Raw genomic sequence first — 21558 nt, forward strand, 5'->3', positions numbered from 1 at the left:
TCTGGAAACAAAACATCTGAAACTTATAATTTGAACATTAGAACATTTTAAAATCTCTTAATTCTGAATATTCATTGATCAGAACGTGAGGGTGAACCTGTTCTTGCAAGAAGCCAAGATACAGGTTTCAGGAGCTTGACCTGACACCATGATCTACACTCCCACAGCCTTGTGTGCCTCCTGTTCTCAGGTTTCAATGCACTTTCTCATCATGTCCACTCTGGTTCATGTTTGACTGTTACCTCTGGAGAGGAGCACTGGATTGACTCTGAAGTATCTCTGTTAAAGAGTTAGGAGACGCTGTTCCTTCAGCCTGTCAGGATACTGCGATTAATATCAGAGCAGAAATGTCTGCTTGTGGTTCTCTGTGGCAGTCTGGGAGGAATGCAGAGTGAGAGATCCTCAGTGAAAACAGTCAGAGATCCTCTCACTGAGGGCAGAGCTGCTCACTGAGTGAAGCTGAGGATCTGAGTGTCTGAGAATCTCTGGTGTGAGGAAGAGGAGATGAGACACTCACTGATCTTCAGTCCTCCTCAGTCACATGTTCTGGATCATTAATGATCTGTTTGTAGATCAGTGAGCTGCTTCTCTTCACTCTGTCAGTATGAGTCTCCAGTTTGTCTCAGTGTGTGTCTGTGTAGAGGCTGAGACTCATGTCAGCTGTGTGCTCTTTCTCTTTCAGAGACGTTTCGGGTTGTTGGTCCAGCTGCTCCTGTGTTTGTTTTCCCTGGTGAAGACGCTGTCCTGCCCTGTTACCTGTCACCAGACATCAGCGCTGTGGACCTAGAGATCCACTGGTTTAGAGATGACTATGAAAACTTTGTTTGTTTATATGAATCTGGAGTCTATAACTTTGTTAGACAGAATCCAGCCTACAGGAATTATTCCTGGGTGAGCTCCCCAGAGGCAATGTGTCTCTAATACTGAGAGATGTGAGACGCTCTGATCATGGACAGTACAAGTGTATGGTGTTCTCTGACCAGTGGTATGATGACACTGTTAACGATCTCGATGTGAGAGGTGAGTGTCTTTCAGTCTGGTTTATTATCTAAAGAGAGTTATATTTGTGATGAGTAACTGATCACATCAGTACTCAGTAAGATGCCAGCTCTGTCCACACAATAACACACTCACTGTCAATACAGCTCTAAACCAAACAGTACAACACAACAATAAACTGTACATACCCCCAGTCTTGTTACATTTCCAGCTTCTACCTGACCCCTCACCTCTCTCATTCAGTCCTTTCAAAGCATTCTCTGCCTTTCTCTGTTTTAGGGAGCTTTAGTCTTTCTCCCAGTATTTCTCCCAGCGGAGTATTTTGGAAGTTCGTTTTGCTTTTCATCCCCAGCCCGGGGGATTTGCTTTTCGGCTTGTTGTTTTGGTTTGCGCTTTTAGAGGTATTCAGACTCTTCGACTTTCTAGCTCCCTGGTTTACGACTTTGTTTTGTGCTTCGGTACCTTTGCTGGTGTTAATCCTTCGGTTTCGAACTTTTGGACTGGATTCTGGTTTATAGCTTTAGAACACGGATTCACTACTCTGCACAGAATCTACCTGGCTACCCTAACACGTCTGCATAGGTAAAGACATCAGAGAGACTGAGGTACCTGTGTTGTGTTGTGTCGTGTTGTGATGTCTGTTCTGTTATTATTCTGGGAATACAGAGAAGAGAATACAGTAATAACTTAACTGGAAAAGACTTGCACATACACCAAAAAAAAAATTACACAGCTCAGCACTCAGCTGATCAGTTTCCATCCTTGTGTCTCTGTAATACTGATCCTGTCCCCTGTAAATACAGACTCACTGATACCTCAACACTCCAGTTCACCAGCTCACAGCTCAACTGTCACCTTGAGTGGAGAAACTTTAAGAGTTATAATATACAGATAATTCAAACTGTTGATTCTAAACACGTCTTTATAATTTCTGTGTTCTGAAATCAAAGCGACAGTGGGCTTTTATCAGCTGTGAAATATCTCCTGTTGTGTCGAACCCACAGCCCTGGGCTCCCAGCCCTCAGTGTCTCTCCACTCCCCTGGAGGAGGTCACACCCAGCTGCTGTGCAGATCAGAGGGGTGGGTCTCTGCGCCTGCAGTGACCTGGACAGACAGGGATGGACATGATGTGACCTCACTGTCCAGCAGCACAGTGGAGAGGGACAGTCAGGGGCTCCTCAGTGTCAGCAGCTCCATCCCAGTCCAGCAGGAGTCCAACATCTTCTCCTGTCTGGTCAGGAGCGCTCTGCCTGAGCCAGACTGGGGCTCTCAGCTCCACATTCCCAGTGAGTATTGAACACGAACAGTGGAGCTCAGCTGTCACACACCTGAGGTCTCACACACACCCAGGACATAACACACCTGGGCCACTGGGCACAGCCCAGAATAGGAACTAATGATGAAAGGACTCACCTCAACACTCAATACAAAGTGCTGAATCTGTCAGGCACATACAATCAGGTGACACACAGTAACTCCACTCTCAATAAGACACTTTCTGTAAATACTTTATCTGATAATCAGAAAAAAAGTATCAATTCTGAAAGGTTCAAGATTAAATTAAAACAACCGATCCTATCTCTGCTTTCTGTGTAACTAAAGAATCAAGAATATGAAGTAGCTCTAATGCTTTATTGAATCTCAGCACTGTGTTTAAACATGTGCCTGCAATGATGACTAACTACTTACTACAGTATCTGCACTTTTAGTTTTCGGACAGTTTTGGTCACCTTTTTGTATATTGCCCTATGCAGTGATTTTATCCAAAACTGAGCCAGATGAAAAGTGTGAAGAATACCTGTCCTAATGGGTAAACTCTCTTCATTTTGTCAGTTAAAGTGCAGCTAAAAGTGCAACAGCGGGCAAAATTCTATGGTTCTTGTAACCCTAACCCTAGCCAGGCATTAAAAGCATAAAGATTTAACTACCATTTAACAGCATTTTTCAGCATCATGAAAATTTGCCTGAACCAGACAGATTATTAAAGAAGATACATTTCCTAGAGGTTTTAGAAACCGTTTTGATAGTTTGAGACTGATTTTTTGGAGTTTGAGGAAAAAATTTAACTTTGATGTTTGGAAGGCTTCTGAGACACCCTGCCGGAATGCACATTTGAAACCCTAGCTAGGGTTAGGGTTAGCATTCCCACAACAGGTAGAGGTTTTTTACTGTCAGTGCTGCATTCCGGGTCCCCAGTTATCTTTAGGATGAGTGATAATTTGCTCCTATCTGCACTTTTAGTTTTCGGAGAGTTTTGGTCACCTTTTTGTATATTGCCCCATGCAGTGATTTTATCCAAAACTGAGCCAGATGAAAAGTGTGAAGAATACCTGTTCTAATGGGTAAACTCTCTTCATTTTGTCATTTAAAGTGCAGCTAAAATTCAACAGCGGGCAAAATTCTATGGTTCTTGTAACCCTAACCCTAGCCAGGCATTAAAAGCATGCCGACTTAACTACCATTTAACAGCATTTTTCAGCTTCATGAAAATTTGCCAAAACCAGACAGATTATTAAAGAAGATACATTTCCTAGAGGTTTTAGAAACTGTTTTGATAGTTTGAGACTGATTTTTTGGAGTTTGAGGAAAAAATTTAACTTTGATGTTTGGAGGGCTTCTGAGACACCCTACCGGAATGCAGATTTGAAACCCTAGCTAGGGTTAGGGTTAGCATTCCCACAACAGGTAGAGGTTTTTTACAGTCAGTGCTGCATTCCGGGTCCCCAGTTATCTTTAGGATGAGTGATAATTTGCTCCTATCTCCACTTTTAGTTTTCAGAGAGTTTTGGTCACCTTTTTGTATATTGCCCTATGCAGTGATTTTATCCAAAACTGAGCCAGATGAAAAGTGTGAAGAATACCTGTTCTAATGGGTAAACTCTCTTCATTTTGTCATTTAAAGTGCAGCTAAAAGTGCAACAGCGGGCAAAATTCTATGGTTCTTGTAACCCTAACCCTAGCCAGGCATTAAAAGCATGCCGATTTAACTACCATTTAACAGCATTTTTCAGCATCATGAAAATTTGCCTAAACCAGACAGATTATTAAAGAAGATACATTTCCTAGAGGTTTTAGAAACCGTTTTGATAGTTTGAGACTGATTTTTTGGAGTCTGAGGAAAAAATTTAACTTTGATGTTTGGAGGGCTTCTGAGACACCTTGCCGGAATGCACATTTGAAACCCTAGCTAGGGTTAGGGTTAGCATTCCCACAACAGGTAGAAGTTTTTTACTGTCAGTGCTGCATTCCGGGTCCCCAGTTATCTTTAGGATGAGTGATAATTTGCTCCTATCTGCACTTTTAGTTTTCGGACAGTTTTGGTCACCTTTTTGTATATTGCCCTATCCATTGATTTTATCCAAAACTGAGCCAGATGAAAAGTGTGAAGAATACCTGTTCTAATGGGTAAACTCTCTTCATTTTGTCATTTAAAGTGCAGCTAAAAGTGCAACAGCTGGAAAAATTCTATGGTTCTTGTAACCCTAACCCTAGCCAGGCATTAAAAGCATGCCGATTTAACTACCATTTAACAGCATTTTTCAGCTTCATGAAAATTTGCCTAAACCATACAGATTATTAAAGAAGATACATTTCCTAGAGGTTTTAGAAACCGTTTTGATAGTTTGAGACTGATTTTTTGTAGTTCGAGGAAAAAATTCAACTTTGATGTTTGGAGGGCTTCTGTGACACCCTGCCGGAATGTACATTTGAAACCCTAGCTAGGGTTAGGGTTAGCATTCCCACAACAGGTAGAAGTTTTTTACTGTCAGTGCTGCATTCCGGGTCCCTAGTTATCTTTAGGATGAGTGATAATTTGCTCCTATCTGCACTTTTAGTTTTCGGACAGTTTTGGTCACCTTTTTGTATATTGCCCTATCCATTGATTTTATCCAAAACTGAGCCAGATGAAAAGTGTGCAGAATACCTGTTCTAATGGGTAAACTCTCTTCATTTTGTCATTTAAAGTGCAGCTAAAAGTGCAAAAGCGGGCAAAATTCTATGGTTCTTGTAACCCTAACGCTAGCCAGGCATTAAAAGCATGCCGATTTAACTACCATTTAACAGCATTTTTCAGCATCATGAAAATTTGCCTGAACAAGACAGATTATTAAAGAAGATACATTTCCTAGAGGTTTTAGAAACCGTTTTGATAGTGTGAGACTGATTTTTTGGAGTTTGAGGAAAAAATTCAACTTTGATGTTTGGAGGGCTTCTGAGACACCCTGCCGGAATGTACATTTGAAACCCTAGCTAGGGTTAGGGTTAGCATTCCCACAACAGGTAGAAGTTTTTTACTGTCAGTGCTGCATTCCGGGTCCCCAGTTATCTTTAGGATGAGTGATCATTTGCTCCTATCTGCACATTTAGTTTTCGGTTCAGTTTTGGTCACCTTTTTGTATATTGCCCTATCCATTGATTTTATTCAAAACTGAGCCAGATGAAAAGTGTGAAGAATACCTGTTCTAATGGGTAAACTCTCTTCATTTTGTCATTTAAAGTGCAGCTAAAAGTGCAACAGTGGGCAAAATTCTATGGTTCTTGTAACCCTAACCCTAGCCAGGTATTAAAAGCATCCCGATTTAACTACCATTTAACAGCATTTTTCAGCATCATGAAAATTTGCCTAAACCAGACAGATTATTAAAGAAGATACATTTCCTAGAGCTTTTAGAAACCGTTTCGATAGTCTGAGACTGATTTTTTGGAGTTTGAGGAAAAAATTTAACTTTGATGTTTGGAGGGCTTCTGAGACACCCTGCCGGAATGCACATTTGAAACCCTAGCTAGGGTTAGGGTTAGAATTCCCACAACAGGTAGAAGTTTTTTACTGTCAGTGCTGCATTCCGGGCCCCCAGTTATCTTTAGGATGAGTGATAATTTGCTCCAATCTGCACATTTAGTTTTCGGACAGTTTTGGTCACCTTTTTGCATATTGCCCTATGCAGTGATTTTATCCAAAACTGAGCCAGATGAAAAGTGTGATGAATACCTGTTCTAATGGGTAAACTCTCTTCATTTTGTCATTTAAAGTGCAGCTAGAAGTGCAACAGCGGGCAAAATTCTATGGTTCTTGTAACCCTAACGCTAGCCAGGCATTAAAAGCATGCCGATTTAACTACAGTACATGTATTAAAATCAGTCTCAATAAGAAACCTCTTATTTCTTCTGTTTTCCAGGAGACTTTTTCCCTGCGTCCTCTGGATGGATGGTGGCTCTCGTCTTATTAGCAGCTGTGACTGTAGCAGCATCAGCACTTCTGGTGATCCAGTGGAGAAGAATGGACAGTATGTGCTCATTATAGATGTGTGTCTGAATGTCTGTGTCAGGATGGACTGTAAATGACAGTGTCTGAGCAGCACACCCTACTCTAGATAACAGGAGTCAGTGCACAGACACCCTGTCAAGAGCTGTAGGTCCCAGCAGCTCAGCTTCTCAGAATGGGTTATAGAGGGAGATCTACACTGTGGGATGGGATCCTATCAGTCAGAACCAGAACCGGCCCACAGCAGCTGTCCTTGCAGAGACAGACCCAGCTCCTCCAGTGTCAGAGCTCCTCTGTCTTCAGCTGTGTCTCACTGTGAGTTTCCACCAGTGGAGGTGAATCAAGGTGAAGTTACTCAGCAGCTGTTCCATCATCTATGGGCAACAGTGAACATCTGACCTTCTCCTCTGGGATGGAAACTCAGAGAATCCCAGCATACCCAGGATCTTCCTGCTGGGCTCCTTCCTGATTCTCACCCCCTGGAGAACAGTGTGTTAATGGTTATAGTGACACCAGCGCTGTGTCCAATACTCTCTAGAAACAATCAAAGTGTCTCCATGTTTCCTTGTCCATGTAAATCAGTAACAATATACATCTAATGTAGATTTTAGATCTGAACTCACTGTTCATCCCTCTGCAGCTGTAATCCTAATATTCTGACAGCTGCCCTAGAGGAGATTAACATACAGCATCAAAGTCAGCAGAGCTGATCCCTGAGAATCTCTCCTGCTGTGGTCTGCACTGTCTCAGTGAGGTCATCCTGGAAGATCTGTACAGTCTCTCAGTCTCCCTGTGCCACAGAGTGAGAGAGAGAGTGAGCTGAGGAGAGGAGCTGATCTTCAGTACTGGGCCTCAGTCTCCTCACAGGATCTTCTCCAGCCTGTCTGATACAGCTGCTGGTTAATATATCAGGCTCACACACTCTACTGAACACACCTCTCTAGACTGCAGTCAGTACAGGATCTTCTCCAGCCTGTCTGATACAGCTGCTGGTTAATACTGTATATCAGAGTCACACACTCTACTGAACACACCTCTCTAGACTGCAGGCAGTACAGGATCTTCTCCAGCCTTTCTGATACAGCTGGTACAACAGGAATCAGCTCAGCAGATCTTACTGGAGCTTCTCTTCACAACCAGCAGGTCTTCCCCACTGAAACCAGCAGTGTCTGTGTGGGAGGGTCTCTCATTACCTGAAGGGACAGGTAATCAGTGCTGAGCAGGACGAGGGCAGGAGCTGTTATTTATTACTCTGTACAAACACCTCCCTGAGCTCTTAATGACCAGTCAGGACACAGAGGACAGTGAGGACATTAGAAGATAGAAACACACTGTCCCAAGAGACAACAATACTGGAGCTGCTGAAAGGCACAACAATTTAGACTGAATCTAGATGGGGCAGCATTAATGATCAGGGAATTAAAACACTGTCCACTGTCTAAGCTCCATCTCCATGACAGGATGGTGTTATCACAGTGTTTAACCAGGAAGACTCCACAGAGAGAAGAGGGTTTTGCTCTGGACTGTAGAGACCCAGTTAATACAGGACATCATCACAGAGCTGCTGTTACCCTCATCGCTCTCACAGACCGGACTGCAGGGTGGGCTCAGTGCAGGAGCAGGGCTGACAGCAGACCCTGCCTGTAGGTGTGTCAGGTGTCTGTTCTGTATCACATCTGCAGATCACCCTGTAGTCAATAACGGAATAACTGCTGTAAATCCACATCCCTGAATTCCTCATAACCTCCAGACTCCACTGCTCTGCTCTGTGAAGAACAAGTCTATCTACTGACACAGTGAAGTATTTTGTTTTCCAGTTCTTGCAATTTAAATAACCCAGAATCCACTCTGAGTTCTGAGTAGAGGTCTCTGCTCTAATCTGGACTCATATTCCAGCTTTACTTTGTGTCTGATACTTCTGGTGTTTCTTCAGGACAGGAGCCCTTTGTCAGTGTGAGGCTACTGCTGGACAGGGATGCTTTGTGATGTTCATGCTCCTGTAGGAGTCACTGTGCTACTGATGTATGTGGTCTGCGGTTATGACTGTGTCCACTGTGTCACAGTTAGATCTACAGAGAGGATACCTGGAGTCCAGAGAGATAATGAGGTAGTGGGTACATACAGTACACTCTAATCACAGTGAGAATTGAATTTCTTTTTAACCATAGTTACCCAAAGTCTGTGATTAAACATTACAGAATGGGGTGAAGTGATTTTGATTTACTGTAGTGTGGCAAACATTTTTATCTATGAGAGATAGGAGGGATCAATTTTGATGATGGGGTTTCCATTTTCTGAATAAATGCATTAAAAACTGAGAGCAGGAGATCACGTCCTTACACAAAGGGTGGTGGGAGAGGGAACAAGCTGCCCAGCCAAGCTGTTGGAGTCGATACCTGCTTCCTTTCAAGACACAGCTGGATGAGATACTAACTTCCACACTGACTGTATGGGCTGCTCCCTTTCTGTTCTTATATCAAGTAAGATGTACTGTATAACACCTGTAATGGAGACAATGCCCAAAGTCGTTGTCCAGTTTCTCCAGCTCTGTTCCTGTGTGTCTGACTCCAGTGTCTGTGTTTGTTTACAGGGGAGGAGAAGCTCAATGGTGAGTGACTGTGAGATGTGTCTGTATTGTCACATTTCTGTAAGTGTCTCTAGATTTGATGTTAATTGTATTTGTATAGCTTTGGCAACACTGATTTATTCATTGGTCGTGCCAATAAAGCATCTGTAGCTGTGTGTTCAGTGTGTGTCTGTGATTAACAGTGTCTGTATCTCCGTGTTCAGTGTGTGTCTGTGATTAACAGTGTCTGTATCTCTGTGTTCAGTGTGTGTCTGTGATTAAGTGTCTGCATCTCTGTGTTCAGTGTGTGTCTGTGATTAACAATGTCTGTATCCCTGTGTTCAGTGTGTGTTTCTGACAAACTGTGTGTCTGTGTTCAGTGTGTGTCTGTGATTAACAGTGTGTGTATCTCTGTGTTCAGTGTGTGTCTGTGATTAACAGTGTCTGTATCTCTGTGTTCAGTGTGTGTCTGTGATTAAGTGTCTGCATCTCTGTGTTCAGTGTGTGTCTGTGATTAACAATGTCTGTATCCCTGTGTTCAGTGTGTGTTTCTGACAAACTGTGTGTCTGCGTTCAGTGTGTGTCTGTGATTAACAGTGTGTGTATCTCTGTGTTCAGTGTGTGTCTGTTATTAACAGTGTGTGTTTCTCTGTGTTCAGTGTGTGTCTGTGATAAACAGTGACTGTATCTCTGTGTTCAGTGTGTCTGTGATTAACAATGTCTGTATCTCTGTGTCCAGTGTGTGTCTGTGATTAACAGTGTGTGTATCTCTGTGTTCAGTATGTGTCTGTAATTAACTGTCTGTATCTCTGTGTTCAGTGTGTGTCTGTGATTAACAATGTCTGTATCCCTGTGCTCAGTGTGTGTCTGTGATTAACAGTCTGTATATCTGTGTTCAGTGTGTGTCTGTGACTAACAGTGTGTATCTCTGTGTTCAGTGTGTGTCTGTGATTAACAGTGTCTGTATCTCTATGTTCAGTGTGTGTCTGTGATTAACAGTGTGTGTATCCCTGTGCTCAGTGTGTGTCTGTGATTAACAGTGTGTGTATCTCTGTGTTCAGTGTGTCTGTGATTAACAGTGTGTGTATCTCTGTGTTCAGTGTGTGTATGTGATTAACAGTGTGTGTATCTCTGTGTTCAGTGTGTGTCTGTGATTCACAGTGTCTGTATCTCTGTGTCCAGTGTGTGTCTGTGATTAACAGTGTGTGTATCTCTGTGTTCAGTGTGTGTCTGTGATTGACAGTGTCTGTATCTCTGTGTTCAGTTTGTGTCTGTGATTAACAGTGTGTGTATCTCTGTGTTCAGTGTGCGTCTGTGATTAACAGTGTGTGTATCTCTGTGTTCAGTGTGTGTCTGTTATTAACAGTGTGTGTTTCTCTGTGTTCAGTGTGTGTCTGTGATAAACAGTGACTGTATCTCTGTGTTCAGTGTGCTTCTGTGATTAACAATGTCTGTATCTCTGTGTCCAGTGTATGCCTGTGATTAACAGTGTGTGTATCTCTGTGTTCAGTGTGCGTCTGTGATTAACAGTGTGTGTATCTCTGTGTTCAGTGTGCGTCTGTGATTAACAGTGTGTGTATCTCTGTGTTCAGTATGTGTCTGTAATTAACAGTGTGTGTATCTCTGTGTCCCAGTGTGTGTCTGTGATTAACTGTGTGTGTATCTCTGTGTCCAGTGTGTGTGATTAACAGTGTGTGTATCTCTGTGTTCAGTGTGTGTGATTAACAGTGTGTGTATCTCTGTGTTTCAGAGTGGCAGTGGCTGTGCAGTGCTGCAGGTAGGTCTGTCTCCTGTTGAAATTTTACCCTGTGCTGAGGTCTCTGCTCACTCCTTCATGAGGGTCTACAGGTTGAACCTGGCAGATCCACTGACCTTGGATTTGGGAATAAGTGTGGAAAATCAGGATCACAGTGGTGCAGTGGAGAGCCATGCTGCCTCACAGTGCTGGAGCCCTGGGTTCAACTGCTGGGGTGCTGTCTGTGTGGAGTCTGCATGTTCTCCCTGTGTCCACATGGGTTTCCTTCCTGGTGCTCCAGTTTCCTCCCACAGTCCAAGATCTGCTGGTGTGTCAATTGGCTTTTGGGACAGAACTGGCCCTGGTGTGAGTGTGTGTGTCTGTGTGTTTAGATAATGAATGGTGACACAAAATTCTAGGTGGAGCTACAATCACAGACACCCCCCACACACAGGTCTTTAACTTAAATGGTTATTTATTGCCCATAATTTTGTCTTAACGAGACTTATATAATCTAACTGATAGAGAGAACAAAACCTGAATATTGTGAACAAACCAGCAGTAGTAGGAGGCCGGTCCAGTGAAACTCCTCACATCCTGAACTGACCGGGGGGCTGGTCAGGAGTTTACTGTGGCTCCTCTTCAGGGCCTGTGGAGACCCTTCTGGCTCAGAAGCTCCAAGGAAACCAGTCTCTTGCTGTAGGAGACTCATTTCTTCAGTGAGTCTAGAGACCTGTAGTCTGTACAGACCAGCAGTGAAGCGTCCTTCTGCAGGGGGAGATCAGGGCCTGTCAGAGGGCTCGATCTCCCCTGCTGCAGTCAGACCCCGGACTGCTTCCTCTGCCTCGGCTCTCTTGTGGATGGCCAGGCGGGGGGAGGGATGCAGATGGGTCTTGCTTCGCCAGTGTCGATGGTGCGCTGAGCTTCATTTGTACGAGTACAGTCTTCCTCTCTTCCAGCAAACACATTTGCAGACTCTCGTAGCAGAGTCCTTGGTTGTCCCTGCTCTGCCTCACTCAGTCCCTCTTTGCTGCGCTGAGAAAGCTCCTCCACCATTTTGTCTGATTTTGTTGTGGTCTTGAAGGCCGAGCCCCTGTCCTCAGTTTCAGGACGCTGCTCCCTCGCACCGTGGGTCAGTGTCTCATGGCTCATGGGGAGACTCTGGGCTCCCTGCTGTATCTCCATGGTAACTCTCAGCTGCTCTGGAGCTGTTGCACTGGTACCCAGGAGGAGGTGTGTCCCCTCACTGCTATTAGCTTGAGGGCCACTCGGCATTTCCTGCTGGCACTGCTCTCGAGACGCACGGTTCTGCACAGAGGAGTTCAGTACCAGTGACTCCATCCTCTCACCTGGCCATCCAGGGAAAGCTCTCTTCACTGGTCTGCAGCAGAACTGCCAGGTTCTCTCCTTCTGTAGTCTGTCTGAGCCAGGCGCTGCCTGTAGGAGTTATACTGTACCTGACCATCGTGATCTTCAGCATGAACACACACCTGCAGACTCACACAGCTGGACCTTGAAGAGCAGGGTCACCAACACATTGGTCAACAAATACAAACAGTGAAAACAGTGAGATCTGGAGGTAAATTAATTATTAGTCCAGCAAACTGATGTCGAAACGAGTAAGGAAAGTTATTGAGGTTAAATCATTCTGTGCAGTAATATCCACAGATGTCCTTCCATCAGCTCTTACAGCCATTCCTGCAGACTGCCTTCATCTAGAACTGACACAAATCATCACTTTTAAAAAGATGGGGATTACAGTATTTTTATTTCTTTAACCTTTACATTTGACTACATAACTTTAATATCTGTTCCCACAATTTCTGAATATCCCTGCTTTCCCTTCAGAAATACAATTGTAGAGTATCATCACAACAAATAAATAACAAATCTGTTCAATTCACACCCAGATGTGACAAAACACATTCAAGACTCACAATATTTAAATATTTTCTTATTTTCAGTTCTCTTCACTCCTTTGGATAAAGAAAATACACTGTCGCATACAGTATATAATATGCTTTACATACAGCTACATATGTGCAATTAAATTAATTTTTAGTAAATTACCCTTATTAATAAGCACGTTAACTAAGTTCTTTATCAATAAATGTGGTTTCACTGGAAAGCAGTTTTAGTTAAACATTACAATACTTTTCTGAGCGACGGACACATGACTTCCTGCCGTAGTGCCGGTGTTGTTTCCCCTCTATTCTCCTGTGATCCAGAGCTCCGCCTGTCCCACACTGAGCTGTCTCCCCATGTGAAGAGGCGCTGGGAGTCAGTCCTGTACTCCAGTCACCTCTAGAGGGCAGCAGCTCTCACTCTGGGCTCGTTGCAGTGGAGAGCAGCTTCAGCTCGGAGCTGCGGACTGATTTCAGCGGCCAAGTTCGTTGCTCTTGGTCTGAAGTTGGCGCGCTAGTTTAACACGGAGCTGTGTGCTGACCAGGGGCTGAGCTCCAGTTAGTGCGCTGGGTCAGTTCGTTACAACTGACCCACAATGTCTGTTTTTCAGGTTTCCATACGTATTACACTGATTTGTGTGTAACGAACAAGAAAAAAAAGACACACACAAGCTTTGTCTGTTCTCTTTCTGGTTCCCCTGTCTTGTGTAAAGACAACTTCAGCCTTAATTCAGGTGACAGAGTTAAATACACTGACAGACAGCTCTTAACACACACAGACATCAGATCCTTTTTATTACTGTCCTCAGCAGCGCAGGAGGAGACAAGCTTGCAGTTACTGCCTGTGTGATTCAGGGCCCTGTTATTGTTAATGAAGTGGCAGCAATTTCTGCTTCTAAGAATTTTGTCTTAATGAGACTTTTACAATCTAACTGATAGAGAGGAACCAGAATACCCATGAAAAGACAGTTTGCTTATTTTGCTTCTTGTGAAATGATGTATCCATCAGTATAGAGATGCCCTCAGCCGTGTGATCTGCACATAGTGGATCATCAGGTCTCCTTCAGATTTAAAGACACTTTCTCCCACAGGAGCCAGACTCTCGCAGTGTGAGAGCTCTGCACACGCTCACAGATCATCTCAGCCGGGCTGGGCCTGTATTTTCATCTGAGAGAGGAGTGAGATACATATCATTTCATTCTCTCTGTCTGCTCTCTGATCCACAGCTGATGTGACTCTGGACCCCAATACAGCTCATCCCAAACTCATCCTGTCTGAGGATGGGAAACAAGTGAGACATGGAGACACACGACAGGATCTCCCTGACAATCCAGAGAGATTTGATCGTTGTGTCAATGTCCTGGGAAAGGATGGGATCACCTCAGGGAGACACTACTGGGAGGTGGAGGTGGGGGAGAAGACTGACTGGACATTGGGAGTCGCCAGAGAGTCCATCAACAGGAAGGGGAGCATCACACTGAGCCCCCGGTATGGTTACTGGACTGTGTGGCTGAGGAATGGGAATGAGTACGAGGCTCTTGATGACTCCTCAGTCCTCCTCCCCCTGAGCCAGAAGCCCCAGAAGGTGGGGGTGTATGTGGACTATGAGGGGGGACAGGTCTCCTTTTACAATGTGGACAACAGGTCTCATATCTACACCTTCACTGCCTCCTTCACTGAGAAACTCTTTCCATTCTTCAGCCCCGATCTTCATCAGGGAGGTGCGAACTCAGCCCCACTGATCATCTGTCCTGTCAGTCACACAGACTGAATCAGCACATTGTCTGATTCTCTCTCCTGGAATGTAAATCATTTAGTCTTTTTCATTTGAAATTGTTCTTCTGTTTCTTGGGTGTTGTTTTCTCCACCCACTGCTGGGCATGTCCACATCTGCTCTCAACGCTACTCGTTCAGTCACCAGAAACAACATCACCTGTGGGAGGGGCTCTCTTGGAAAATGAAATTATTACTGGCTTGTGTCAAACTGTTCTACTTTCTACTTTCAGTCCAGTTATTGCTCTATTCTGTTTGCTCTGCATTAATCACTTCTTTCAGTAAATCAGTAAAATTGAGTCACAGTTGTTTTCTTTATCTCTCACCTGTAAATTCTCCAGATTCATGGCTGACTAGCTGGGTCACCATCAGACACAGACTAACACGTCAGCTGAATGCCAGTCGCTTTCTACATGATGGACATTGCTGCTTCACTGTCATGGCCTGGACTCAAATAGAACTATTTCTGTATTAAATAAACACTGTAATTCTGAATATTGGACATTTGGTCTTCGTCTTCATCTTCATCATGATATAACATCAGCAGCTATATCACCCTGAAACTCACCCTGTCAGCCCCCTGAAGCTCAGCAGGTGTGAGCCTGGTCAGTACCTGGATGAGATACTCCTGGGAGAGGTGTTAGTGGGGCCAGTAGGGGGCGCTCACCCTGTGGTGTGTGTGGGTCCTCATCCGCAAGGTTGCTGCTGGAAGAGGTGGGGCCAGCAGGGGGCATTAGGTCTGTGTGGGTCCTCATTCCCCAGTACAGTGATGGGGACACTGGACTGTAAAAAGGTGCTGGCTTTCGGATGAGACGTAAAACCAAGGTTCTGACTCTCTTTGGTGATTAAAAATCCCAGGGTGTCTTTCAGAAAGAGTGGGGGTGTTACCCTGGTGTCCTGGTCAAATTTCCCCCTGGTCTTTACCAATCATGGCCTCCTGATAACCCCCCTCTCTGAACTGGCTTCATCACTCTGCTCTCCTCCCCACTGAGAGCTGGTGTGTGTGAGCAGACTGGAGCATCATCCAGGTGGGGCTGTACACTGGTCCTGGTGGATGGGATCCCCATTACCTGTAAAGAGTTTTGAGTGGAGTGTCCAGAAATGTGCTGTATAACTCTAAGGAATTATGATGATGATGTAGATTCCTATGTCATGAATGTGCTTGTGACTTCTGTCATCTAACACAGTGTGGAGAATCTCAGACTCTCCTTGCAGTCTGATCAGCTGTCCAGACCCTGTGATTGGAGGAAGACAGAAAACAGCACAAACAATTGTATTCTGTCACTTTGTATCTTTGTAACAGTTGTGTCAATTTCAAGGTGCCTGTCCTGTCCAGGCACTGTAACAGGTGCCTGGTCTGTCTGTCAGTGTCCAGCTGTCTGTGGTCACTTGGCCACCCTACTGGGCTGCTTGTTCCAGAAATCTGCTGCTCTCGGTGTTGAGAGGATTGTCCAGCCCTGGTGCTGGAGGTCATGTCTGTCATCTGAGCTCAGTTAACAATGACCTGCAGCTGCTCTTTACTTCCTGAACTGAGTCAGAACAATCAGAACACCAGCAGACACACTGACCAGCCCCTCCAGGACCAGGACTGGACAGCCCTGCTGCAGACACACTGACTGACCCCTCCAGGACCAGGACTGGACAGTCCTGCTGCAGACACACTGACCAGCCCCTCCAGGACCAGGACTGGACAGCCCTGCTGCAGACACACTGACACATTCTGGAGCGGGAGTGGACAGGCTCACAGACACACTGACCAGTTCTGGAGTGGGAGTGGACAGGCTCACAGACACACTGACCAGTTCTGGAGCGGGAGTGGACAGGCTCACAGACACACTGAGCTGCAGGACAGCAGTGCTGTAAAGTGCCTCCTGTTATCAGCCCTCAGTGCTCTTGATAAAGTCATTTCCATGTCACTCAGGTTGTCTGTGAAACAGCAGCTTCAGGAGAGCTGGTAGCTCTAGCAGCTGAGAAACACAATAATCACAAAATATAATATTGTTACAAAGGGGGGACATGAAAAAGGTGAATAACAGGAATTGACAGAGTGGTTTTGTCACAAAGTAAAATAATTGATCATAACCCCCAAGTTGTAAGTGATTTGTCTAGAACTGGGGTTCTTATCCTGGGGGGTCCTGACCCCCATGAGGGTCACACAATAGGCAGTAGAGACAGAATCAACCTAAGGTTAACACACACACTAGAGTGATAAACAGGACACGTCCGCAGATTCAGGGTGTTTACACATCAATGGACAGTAACAGAGGTAAACAGTTCGCTGTTGTACACACCTGCAGGGTTCAGACTGTTTCCACCAGCAGGGTGACTCAGTGGACCCAGCGAGGCCGCTACATTCATTCCTATCGGTGGGCCGTGACTGTGTTTATATTCGTAGCACTTTCTTCTTCTGCGCAAGGTAGTCGTGATGAGCCCAGCAGTGGAGCGTTTTTAATAGGTGAGACTGGAGGAGTGAGAGCTGAAGATAATGTGGAGAAACGCACAGCAGAAAACAGTGAGAAAATCTGACGAACAGTCCCTAGAGTAGGGATTCACACCGTACGGTTTGTGGCGAAGTGTTGGCTCAGGAAAGCCTCAGGCCCTCCAGACTGCTACACCACCTGCAGACCAGACACTCAGCCTTGCAGTCTAAACCTGTTGAGTGTTTTGAACGAAAGCTACAGGAGCTGAGAGGCCAACAATCTGCCCTCCAAAGAGCTGTGAACTGTGAGCCAGAAGCCACTTCAGTGTCTTTCCTCATAGCTAACTGGACTGCCCAAACTGGGAAGCCACACGTTAGGTGGGACTTTTTCCCCTACTGTGCGCTAAGGAAACGGTTTCAATCCTGTGTGGGAAAGTGCTGCAGAGCAGCTGGCAGTGATACCAGTGTCATTGATACCAGTGTCATTGATACCAGTGTCACTGGTACCAGTGTCATTGATACCAGTGTCATTGATACCAGTGTCAATGATCCCGTGTCTGACCACATTGGCCGTATGGCAAGAGACGTGGAAGAGCAGGTGATCTCTAGGATAAGATCTAGTGTGTAGTTTTCTTTACAACTTGACGAGACCACTGGTGTCTCTGGAGATGCACACCTGTTTGTTTACACCAGACTTGTTGAAGAGGGAGACATGAATGAGGACTGTTTGTTCTGTTGTCCTCTTCCCGAGCGCGACTCTGTATCAACGTTTCCTTCTGCTGGACACATCTGTCCGTGAGCATGAAACTGACTGGAACAAGCGTGTGGGAATCTGCTCAGACTGGCAGACAGAGGGCTGGTCTGAAAGTACAGCTGGTGATCCCTTCGCTCTGTGTGTGCTTGTGTTGTGTAGAATATAGTCGAGAACAGTCAGATCAGTCGCTGTTGGAATAGAGAGAGACATGAATTATTTTTTCATTGGCACAGTTTTGGTGAAAAGAGTAATAATTCACGCACAATGGATTAAACAAATATTTATTCATTTAATTTTTTTATTATTTTTAATTTAAATAGTTCTCTCTGCAAATCCAGATGTCACAAAATAAATGTTACTGAGGTATCTTTTACCCAAGAGACCCAAGATCCCTAAGAACACAGAACATCTCTCTCTCTCTCTCTCTCTCTCTCTCTCTCTCTCTCTCTCTCTCTCTCTCTCTCTCTCTCTCTCTCTCTCTCTCTCTCTCTCTCTCTCTCTCTCTCTCTCTCTCGCAGGGTTCAGATACTGAGCTCCAGTCAGGTTTGGTCTGGATGATCATGAAGTCGGGGCTCTCGCCTGGCGTGAGATCAAGTCCCAACTCCTCTGGACTCCTCTCTCTCTCTCGTGGTCTGACCTTCTTTCTCTTCTGTGAATTTACAAACTTATGTACAAGCATTTCATAAACTTAATATTTCAATCCAAACCTGAATCCACAAGCTGAGGAAGTCTAAGAAAAGCTGCAGTAAGTGTCAGCAATGTCTGAAGAGAAGTGCATGTGATGCTGTAAGCTGATTGAATAAGTATTCAGACATGTGAGCTCAATATTTGTATCTTGGGCACCACTGGGCCACTCCTGTTCAGCTCCAGCCTCAAGTCTTTAGGAGACAGAAACACACTTCAGTCCCATATTTTTGTGTACTTTGCTCCGTCAGGTTTTCCTCCAATCCCACACATTCAGACCAACAGGTTCCAGTCTGGTCTGATCCCACAGCAGCCTTCTCCCCTGCCTGCAGGCTCAGGGAGCTGCTGGGCTGCAGGCTGCCTGCAGGGGCTGGATGTGTCTTTCTTCAGCCCCATACGAGCCCCTGGTGGACGCCCAGGACACTGATACCCACCTCCTCCCCTCCCAGCCACTCCGCTCTGTCAAAAGCACCACTGGCCTGATGGAGGCCTCCACAACCAGTCTAACCAGTTTTCTCCTTGTGTGGCTGCCCAGTTTGGAGGGACAGTGGGGTCTGGGTGCTGACGGGACCTATTTAAAGTGGGGAAATGGGGAGCAAGGGGCTCCCAACAGGGCAAAACTGGGGAGTCAGGAAAGCCCTGGGCAGCACTAATAAACATCTGTTATATCTCAGTTCTTACAGCATCAGCAATAGAGAGCAAGAGCTCATCAAGAGTCCATCATTACTGAGGAGCTGTGACGTTATAGGAGTTACTGGATCATGGCTGGGGAAGGATGAGCTGGATCAGTACAACATTGGAGACATTTCTTCAGAAAGACACGCTGGACAGAAGGGTGTTGGTTGGGCTGTTTATCCAACCGAACCTGTAACAAGACAGAGGACTGGAGCCAGATGACCCAGAAGTTCACAGCCTAAATGGGTCAAACTGGACGATAGGAACTGTAAGAGCTCAACACCAGCTGTGTGTTACAGATCGCTGACGCACACAGGGACACACAGAGCTCACTATAGGAGGACATCAGGAAGGAGACATGATGTTAATGGGGGATCGCACCCCTCTCATGTACAGGTGAGACATTTCTGTATTTGTAATTTTATATTAAAAATTATTTTTTAATTAAAATAATTTTATAACTATGAATAAATACTAACTATAAGTTTATATTATTTAAATATTAACTAACTGAAATTTAACATTAATTACTTGTTATTATTTTTTATTTATACAACACTTCAATGAAACAGGTCGGGATGTTTGATCAGTTGGACCAGCCTGTGGAAATGACCTCAGATCTCCCTGACCACCATTGCGTCTGGACCAGTATTCAGACAAGCTGTGAACTGGGCCCTGTGCTGTGATTCAGGTCTGTAGGATGACGATGTCCTTCACTGTGACACTGAAACTCCAGGATCTGTCACCTGAACTGGTCTGGGGTCACTTTCACACTGAAATCAAGACAAATGCAGCTGAGCTCCTGGGTTTTTACACCAATATGTCTGCAGGTTCTCTGGTCATTTATCTTACAGTCTCTAGATAGAGACGAGTTCAGGAGAGCATCACTGATCTCCTCTGTTTCCACCAGCTCTTTCCCAGGAGGTCATTTTAATGAAGACAGGGACCAGAAAGGCCAGTGCAGTTAAACTGGTCCTGCTGGTAGTGTTGAGGTGGGTGTGGACTGTGGAGGAGTGGGAGACAGAAGGAGTCACATTCGTTCTGTGGGTTGAAGTGATCTGTCCTGTTGTCTTCAGGATCCCCTCCAGCATCCCTGTCCTCACTCACTGGTGTCAGAAAAGACTGCACAGTCCTCCTCTTCCTCTTCTGCTCTTCTCTTGACTCTTCTCCCCAACTCCTCCCTCTCTGGACACTTGAGGATTCAATCCAGTTCACTCTGTGTCTCCCACTTCTCTCTGCTCACGTTTCCACTGCATCTCCACTCTTCACTCTCACTCTTCACTGAGCACCAGATCTTCACTGGCTGTCCCAGCTGACCGGGTGCAGCCTGTGTGTGAACAGCTCTCATGTCCCTGACATGGCAGCGCAGGTCTGCTGGCTCCTCTCCCCTCGTGCTGAGAGAGCTCCTGTCTGTGTGGATGGGAGACCAGGGGCCTGTGGACTCAGCCTGTGCTCCCTGTCTCTCTCAGCTGTGGGGAGACGATACGCCGCTGCCTCACTCCTGCAGCAGCAGTGCCTCAGCTCAGTCCTGCTTGAACAGCCCCTCTGCTCCCTGCAGCACACTGGGAGCCTTTCATGGGGCCTGAGAAATGAGCCACCACACAGCCATCTGCCCAGAATCGAAGCTGTATCTCCTCAAGCAGCCCTGGATTTCGGACTCCCACAGGCCTGGAAGACAGACCAGCCCTCTAGCAAAAACACTCCTGTTCCTTCCTGCTGGAGCCGAGATGGAGACAGAAACCTTTGCTCTTCCCAGTGGATGAATCAGCCCAGAGGAGCAGGGTATCCTGACAGCTCCTCTCCCTCACTTCAAATCCCTCTTCATCACAGAGCAGAAGACTCACTCGGATCAGATGGGCCTCATTCAGCAGGTGTCCCCATGAGCAGGCAGTAATATTGGCTCATGGTCACACACAGGCCCAACAGGAGCCCCTCTCACTGTCTCACAGGCAGCTGAGCTGAAGTGAACTCATCTTGTCTGTGAGGCTCCTTTCAGGGAGAGAGGAGCTGCCGTCTCACAGTCTGTGGACAAGGAGAGAGGGGCTCCAGGGTGGTGTACTGATATGAGTGGTAATATTCTTATCTCCACAGAAATGGACAAGATGGCGGCGCACATGGACGCTGCAGCTTCAATAGCTCTCAAACAATGGTGCTTTTTGTTCGTTATTTTTTAATTTTATGTCACGTTATTTACTCAAAACACTGAAGCTTACATCTCCTACAACCGGAAAACATTACTGGACATCAGAAACAACTGCAGGGATTTCTCCTTGAGTTCACTTGACCCGGATCACATCAGCTCGTCCATCCTCCACACCGCAGACCCGGAAGCCGCGGAGCTGCCTGACCGTGACCGCCGGGAGAGGAGACGGCGCAAACAGAAACGCGGTCAGAGAGCCGGGCTGCAAATCAGACTAGAAGAACAGCGGAACAGACCACCTCTACCCAGCCTGCTCCTCGCTAACGTACGGTCCCTAGACAACAAACTGGACGGAATAAAACTCAGGCTCACTACTCGCCAGGAAATAAAAGACTGCTGCACTCTTGTGTTCACGGAAACGTGGCTTCACAACAACATACCGCACTCCGCCAGTCAGCTGGATGACTTTTTAACTCTCCGATCGGACGGAACAGCCGCCTCTGGTAAAAATAAAGGAGGAGGTCTGTGTATTCATGTCAACCAAGCATGGTGCAGAGATACTACAGAAATCGCGATCCGCTGCTCACCCGACTTAGAATATTTCATGGTAAAATGCCGACCCTTCTATCTACCAAGGGAACTTACG

At 45.7% G+C, this 21558-nt stretch overlaps 2 protein-coding genes across 3 annotated transcripts in view; both read left to right on the top strand.

Annotated features, from left to right (window-relative positions):
• LOC148660433 (E3 ubiquitin-protein ligase TRIM39-like) overlaps positions 1-21558 on the top strand; it is a 182698-nt gene that overhangs the window by 15705 nt on the left and 145435 nt on the right. The window lies entirely within an intron of this gene.
• LOC148660435 (zinc-binding protein A33-like) lies at positions 13687-14539 on the top strand (the record flags this gene model as incomplete). The annotated part of the gene is made up of 1 exon (XM_088638161.1): positions 13687-14539. A coding segment is annotated over one exon (552 nt), but the record flags the coding sequence as incomplete, so codon positions are not given.

The sequence above is a fragment of the Lepisosteus platostomus genome, chromosome 6, assembly GCF_059453375.1.
Source record: "Lepisosteus platostomus isolate fLepPlt1 chromosome 6, fLepPlt1.hap1, whole genome shotgun sequence".
Classification (NCBI taxonomy): domain Eukaryota; kingdom Metazoa; phylum Chordata; class Actinopteri; order Semionotiformes; family Lepisosteidae; genus Lepisosteus; species Lepisosteus platostomus.